General features: G+C 42.0%; 2 protein-coding genes across 3 annotated transcripts in view; both read right to left on the reverse strand.

Annotated features, from left to right (window-relative positions):
- The window catches only part of LOC310805122 (dual specificity testis-specific protein kinase 2), a 20,672-nt gene extending 17,934 nt beyond the window's left edge, over positions 1-2,738 (reverse strand). The window contains exons 1-2 of one of the 2 annotated variants that reach the window (XM_083670671.1): positions 2,431-2,738; positions 1,500-1,619 (exon numbers count right to left, since the gene is read on the reverse strand). In XM_083670671.1, coding sequence (XP_083526797.1) covers positions 1,500-1,530 — 31 coding nt within the window. In that variant the 5' untranslated portion in view covers positions 1,531-1,619; positions 2,431-2,738. The remainder of the gene's footprint in view (positions 1-1,499; positions 1,620-2,430) is intronic. The other variant, XM_083670672.1, reaches the window with a different exon arrangement.
- A 528-nt stretch (positions 2,739-3,266) lies between these two features.
- The window catches only part of camkk2 (calcium/calmodulin-dependent protein kinase kinase 2), a gene marked incomplete at its 5' end in the record, with an annotated part of 12,343 nt that continues 8,109 nt past the window's right edge, over positions 3,267-7,500 (reverse strand). The window contains one exon of the mRNA XM_083670257.1: positions 3,267-6,467. Coding sequence (XP_083526383.1) covers positions 6,395-6,467 — 73 coding nt within the window. The 3' untranslated portion in view covers positions 3,267-6,394. The remainder of the gene's footprint in view (positions 6,468-7,500) is intronic.

A 7,500-nucleotide genomic window follows, 5' to 3' on the forward strand; every position in this document is an offset into this window, starting at 1 on the left:
CGCCATTACTGTACATGACTGAGGACATAAACCACAGAGAAAAAATGACAAACTGTCTCCGGGAATACAGGTCATTCTTTTGATGAATGATCGTGTCTTGGAAGTCCTGACAGTGATCTATAGGTGCGATGAGATGGTAGAAATGTACAGTACAGTATGTACCTCCAGAGAGGACACAAGGTCAGACCGGTGGCCTCGTCACTTCAGACCTCTGGGAAGAGAGGGAGTGAGATGTTCTGCTCCTCGGGGGCTGAGAGAAGCATGAAAACAGACAAGTCTGAGAACCTTCTGGTCTTTGTCTCAAGCCCCGAGGACGGATCTGTACCCTACGCTCCTGTTACAAAGGATAATGACGGCAATGAGGGAGGAAATCATCGCACTGACACCTAGGCTGTGTTCCAAAATGCATTCTTGCGCTCTATCTGGAGCGTATACCAAGTACGGATACGCTCTAGATAGAGCGCGAAAACGCATTTTGGAACCCAGCCCTAGTGTACTGGCACCTCGTCAAATCAATTAAAACAAATTGACCGTGATGCAGACAGGCAGCTTACTGCAAACAAAAAACAAATCCACCACAGCGCTGCCACATTCTGCACCGCCATACGAACAATATGAGCATGAATCCTTATTTTAGGGTTTACATTTGTGATCTGTCACTGCAATGTATTCACTGGCTCACTGTGATAATAATAATAATAATAATATATGCCATTTGGCTGACGCTTTCATCCAAAGCGACTTACATTGCAGTGAGTGCATACATTTCAGTATGTATGGTCCCAGCGGGAATCAAACCCACAACCTAAGCGTTGTTAGCACCACGCTCTACCACCTGAGCCACAGACCACTGTGAGAAAGCCAACTGAGGGCAGTACAGCCTGGTACGGTTGTAGGATATTAATAACTGATTTATGACTTGTCCTCCCGTGTCCTTGTTGGGATGGCAGTAGCACAGTTCCTGTTCCTGGGTAAAGCAAAGTGGTCCCAACAGACTCCCGGCACTGCGTCAAAGCCCCTGTCAACCAGGTGCTGACTCTTACGTCTGTGGCCCCCACAAGTAGAATGAAACACAGTCTGGATCTGACTGGATTTGGCAGGAAAATCAAAGCGCTAATCGGAGGGCTAAAGTGTGGGAAATTACCGCTTTTGATTTTCCATTTGATTGGATAAGGCCTCGCCAAAGCTGCAGCAGCAGTCAGTCAAGTGAAGTAATCGCCCTGTCTGATAATATCTTGTTATTAGCTTAGCTGTATGCGGTTCTTTCATCTCTAAATATAACCAGTGAGAAAATCAGAAAATAAACTATTTAACTTTTCTCTAGGAATATTTTTAAAAAAACAGCTACCGTGGATATCAGCAAGGCCATCACTTCCCAGAGTTTGCATATATGCCAAATGACGTTCATCAAAGAGAGGATAGCAAGGATAGTTTGTGTTAGGGGACGTGTGAAGAGTTAGAAGGAGGAAGTTTGTGGCGTAGATTTGTGTGTTACTTACTCCATCGATACAGTAAGCTATTCATATGCATCTTGAGGGGTTGGATGGGGGGTGCACAGTCCCACAGAGTGTGTGTAAACCCAAGCAAGACCAGCAGAAGTTAGTTTCTTTGTCCCGCAGCTGAGAGACCACACACACACACACGCGCGCACACACACACACACACACACACACACAATGAACACAAAGCATACACACAGGGGGACAATGTAACCACAAAGATGATTAGACATGCAAACAAGCATCACACCACTTAACACACAAATTAACACATTCCATTCCCCGAGAGTTATAGAGTAACTATTTCTATTAGGTTTGAACTTTGGATTCTGATGTCATCTGAAAGGAATGGTATCAGGGAAGTATGTTGTGCCCTTGCTCCTCCACTCTTATAAACAAGTTACACCTTTAAGTATCTTTAAGTTCAAACTCCGGACTAGCTATCTAAAACATTCTCCTATAGTCAATGGAAGGCTCACGTTGTAATATGTGTCCAATGAGAAGCTGAATATGAACATTTATTATTTTATTGATTTGATATGACATAATTCTAAAGTTCACCTATCATTCACTGGGTTGGTGTTTGTAACTGTAAATTCTTCACATGATGACCTGTTAAAATCCTACCATGCAATTCAAAATATATAACAGAGTAAAATAAAACCAATGTTTAATTGAAGTTTAATTGTAGTGGTGCAAATCTACTGTATATTCCCATTTTGGAGCTGTATAATCTAAATGTAGCAGTGGTGGGAACTGAGATAGGATAGCCAACAATTAGTTGCAAGTTAGGAGCTTTTGCTCATAGGGTAAGATAAATGAATACTCAGACAGCTGACAATTGGAAACTTAGGAAACTATTCATTTTGGTGACAACAAAATAACCACTGCAGATGACACATCTGACATATTGTAGGTAAAGTGTACTTACGGCGGAAAACCAGACAACAGATTACTTCAATGCCCGTCCTCGGCTGCGGCAGCGTGGATGAAGAGAGATACAATATATCCCATTGACCATGGAATGACTCTGCAACACTATCAATATTATACTGACTCTCTAACAAACACAGCAATCAATGCGCCAGTCCGGATCTGTCACTGTCGGTAGGAGTTGTGCGGCACAGAATGAACCTGAACTCGAACAGGTTGATGAAACGCATGCCTTATCTGTTGCCTTGGGAACTCCCTATTATTACAGCACCTAGCGCTTCCACTAGTGTGTACTGTCACTCGTTAAAAGTGAGACCAATCCCGTTGCCTAGTAGTGGCACCTTCCCCACTCCCACACACACTGCAATGGGAGGGAAAGTTGGCTTTTTCGAGTAAACATGTTCTGCTCTCGCTCTAACATGATCAATTCTCTATTATGTAATGCGAGCATTTTTGTTACCCCTGAATATCATGTTGAAGATGAGTTGAAAATAACCGAACCATCTCTATCGATTTATTATGAGCCTACCATAAACAAGTTTTCTACATCAAACATGTATGATCATCATCTTATCACAGGGAGCTATTATTGGAATCTCTGTACAGGCATGATCACCAAGCCAATGAGTTCACATGCAATCGGACGGCATAGGATGCACTCTGGTGGTGTTTTTGTGTAATGTTAAATTAATAGGACAGACACTGAGCGAGAAATACGCAGTGGGGAAACATAGTTACATACCTGTAATACAGCATGGACTTTATGCCCCAAACGTAAACAATATAAGGGAAAGCAATTATTAACACTCAATAAGAAGACACAAGGCAGAAAGGCAACTGTAATTTATTCAAATAATGAACTGGATACAATATGTATAGAATAATCCAACATGAGCTCACTGTGTGAAGAGCTCCATCATGCTGTGACAGTTGAATGGCATGTATACAGTATGTTGGCATGCATTTGGGTTGAGTCTCCAAAGCTCTGACTACAATGAATGACATTATTCTACAGTGTGCTATCTGATATGAGTGGTAAATGTAATCATAGCCCTTCTGATAAGTTTGGGCAAAGACTGTGATGAAACAAAAAAAAGCTAAGATTAAATATCATATGTATAAATACAGATATCATACAGAATTGTGTTGGTTGCATTTCATGTAACCCTGTTGTCAAACCTTACCCATTCTTTGAACCATGTTGTTCTTAGGGAATAGAGAGCATTTATTAATGTTGTTTGTTTTCAGCCTAGTATTTCAACATGTGAATTTACTATGATAGCAGCAGGTCATTTCAGAACTGTGCAAATCAATTACTTTTGTATCAATTTGTAAAGAGAAAGAGAACAAAAGGTCCAGCTGAGGTAGCGTTTTCATCATGAGTCCTGGTTATTTTTTAAGAGTATGAGAATGCTTTGAGCATAATTCGAACACAATTGCTAACACTATGGACAGTGCTCATGGGGTATTCCTTCAATAACTTGACATCCTTCATTTCAATGTTCTATAACAACTCTCAAATGGGTCCCTCAACATTATATAAGGGAGTCAAATCTTCATCTAATAGTTGGGCAAATTCCATACGTGTGGTCAACTCTGCAGAGAGCTCCTCACTCAGACAACAGAGAACACAGCGTACCTGGCTGACTGACAGGCTGACTGACAGGCTGACTGACAGGGCCCAGTGTTGCACCACATAGTGACATTTCTTATGCATAGTAATAAGTCTTAAAAAACACACAACGTACAACTCAGTGTTTCCAAATACAGCAGAGTGACATGCAAAAAACATTTGTAAAAAACATAAACAAAAAAACCAAAACAATTTCCCTTTGTCAAACATTCAACACACGTGTGCTGAAAGAATCAGTATGTGGAAGCATTAATTACTGTATTTCATTAATGACATTTCTATAATATCCTATTCACCACAAACATGTCCAGTGACTGAAGCTATCCTTACATAAACATTTTCTAACTACATGCAAAAAGGGCAGGAGGTATAAAACACATAGCCAGTATGAAGGGAGATCATCCCACTGCGTAAGGCTTACCTACAACACAGAGAATAAGCTGCTTAATGGAAAAAAGATTGCAAGTGGCTATGTCTGAATTACTATATATTATTAGGTTGTATTTTACCATATCTTGTCATGCATAGATTGTACAAGAGGTCTGCAGCCTCACTATATAAGGTATGTCTGTTATATTCAAATCTATTTTAAGAGCCAATGATAACATTTCACAATGACATTGCAATTCTGTAACAAATATCCTTAGATAGTTTAAAGGTGTTTATGTTTCTCTATAACTGCTATTACTTTACAAAATCTGACACACGTTTGATATATCTTTTTGGTGTTCTGAAAATGTGATGTTTAAAAACAACATCAGTCAATATATTACCATACAAAATGTAACTAACACATGCCACAAACACATGATTTTGATTGGAGCAAATTCATCATTACCTATTCACTTTCATACATTGTATCATGTATAGTGTACATGCCCCATACCCATTTCACAGCCTCTAGCCTCATTGCCACTTAGCCTCGCACAGCCTACAAAATGTATTGTTTTATTGTTCTATTTTGTAAATTTGCTATTTTGTTAATATTTTGCTATTTTGTACATTTCTTGTCAATATTTGCTATTGTTTTTTCTGTCCCATGCACCAACCTCACCAAGTCAATTTCCTGTATGTGCAAATATACTTGGCCAAATAAAATAATTCTGATTCTGATAAACACACAACTATCAGAATAATTCTCACAATACTACCGCTGTTGTCCCTTGTTTACAGTAAATCCCCAAAAGTTTACGGTTGTTTCCAGTTTGTGCTTTCTATGTCTCCCCCAGCTACCATAGCACTTAACTGCAAACAAAGCAGTATTGTTTCAGTGTGCCTTCAGACCTTTAAACTCATTAAAACCAACACTTACACTACAACTCTTCCCTCAGGTCAACATCAAATGGACGGACTCACAAGCCTTACATGTTCAAATCTTAATGCTACTGTGCTGTCCTATACCATACGAACTAGTGAAGCCTTATCTGTGTGTGACGTAGGTGTGGATGAGACTGTATGCTCACATTGCCCGAAATAATGTATAATAATCTTTAAAGCAATTTTTACCAGTTGTTAAGTGGGAGACATTTTACAGTAAACCATTGATGAGGACTGTCAAACTAAAATCAGAAGTTGTGCATGAACTAATTCTATCTATTCACTGTTCAAATAGCTTTGAACAGCACATGCATACTATGAAATAAACCTTTTCCTCCCTTTTCCATTTCAATAAACGGCTCCTGTATAATCTTCTTTTCCTCTCAAATCACCATGTTATAAAACTGGCCAGTGGTCCAGACAATCATAGTCAGGTGACATGCTCTAGTGTGGTGGCCAGGAGCCACCCCTCGAAATGTACAACCAACCACACACACACACACACACACACACACACACACACACACACACACACACACACACACACCACACACGCTCCCGCCCCCGTACCCCTGCAGTAAACATGAGAGCACTTTCAAAATGGAGGACGAAAGGGTGGCGCAGTAAAAACATGTGTAGCGACAGCAGGCTAAACAGACCTCTACAGCAGACACCTGACACAAGGCATGCAATGACTAGTAGAAACGCATGCATGACAGAGGGGTGGAGGTGGAGGTGGAGGTGGTGGTGGTGGTGGTGTCATAGTCAGGAGGGAACTCTCCCCAAAAGGGGGTCCGTGCTCCAGTCATGTTCTGTATAAAGTCTTCCTGGAGAAAGTCCTCCACCAATCCTAGTGTCCTTCTCTCCGTCTTCCCCAAAAACGTTGGTGGGCACCTCAGAGAAAAGCAGTGCCAGAGAGTAGAGGGTAGGCTTGACAAAGGGGGGGTGGGGGGGGGGATGAGAAGCTAGCAGGCCCACGCCTGAACAGCGTGGAGCGCTGGAACACACAGCATCAGGAAAGAGCCTCGTCTTCGCCCACAAATGGCAGGTCCATACTCGGCATGGCCTCCCCGCTCTCTTGTTTCCTAGGAAACAGACAAGAGAAGAAGAGAGGATTCAATAAAGCCGTTAGTGCTAATTGCCTGAGTCAATTTAATCGTTGTAGAGATACAGTGAGTTAACCTCAGTTTAGCTGTGAAACGCAGTGGAACAATTCAGTAGTTGCATAACGAGAGAAGAGGGAGAGGGAGGGAGAGAGGAGAGAAAGAGAGAGAATATACAGTAGTATGCTGTGAGTTGAACATTCAGGTCAGAGACAAAGACATGAAAGTAGTCCACTGTTATGTCCTTGGAAGGGGGGAGGGTGTTGTGGAAGGGGGGAGGGTGTTGTGGAAGGAGGGAGGGTGTTGTGGAAGGAGGGAGGGTGCTGTGGAAGGGGGGAGGGTGTTGTGGAAGGAGGGAGGGTGTTGTGGAAGGGGGGAGGGTGTTGTGGAAGGAGGGAGGGTGTTGTGGAAGGAGGGAGGGTGCTGTGGAAGGAGAGAGGGTGTTGTGGTGCTGCATGCATAGGAATTAGTGACCTAAAAAAGAAATAGCAGGCGCTTTTGGCTGGATCTAATTCGGGTTTTTCACAGGCAATGTGTTAAGACTGCAATTCCTAGAGTGCTTGGCCAAGGATAGTCAAGTGTGGTTGACCTTGTTCATGCTCGAGGGCCACTTCAATCAGGATCGGGTTTAGCCGGTGTGGAACGGGAATTGGGATTGGTGACTTTCGCAGATTTTGGCTTCTGCTCTTCACAATACACACTTGGCCAAAAACCCTCTAAATTGCAGTCGGTATGTATCCCTGCTGTACCTCAAACAGACGGAGCTTCAAGTACCCCTGTGTGCCTATTCTGTTCTCTTCCTCAGAAATTAATTCATCTGTGACACAGGGGCACTTGACAGCTAACGTCCTAGTGGGAACTGGGAACTCTGGGATTTGAGATTCCATTTTCATGCCCATGCCCATGAACCTCAATGTGTTTGATAGTACACTTTGATAATACAGTAGAGAGATTCCATTTTCATGCCCCTGAACCTAAATGTGTTTGATAATACACTTCAATAGTACAGCAGTGA

This window comes from Argentina silus (genome assembly GCF_951799395.1).
Source record: "Argentina silus genome assembly, chromosome: 5".
Taxonomy (NCBI): Eukaryota; Metazoa; Chordata; class Actinopteri; order Argentiniformes; family Argentinidae; genus Argentina; species Argentina silus.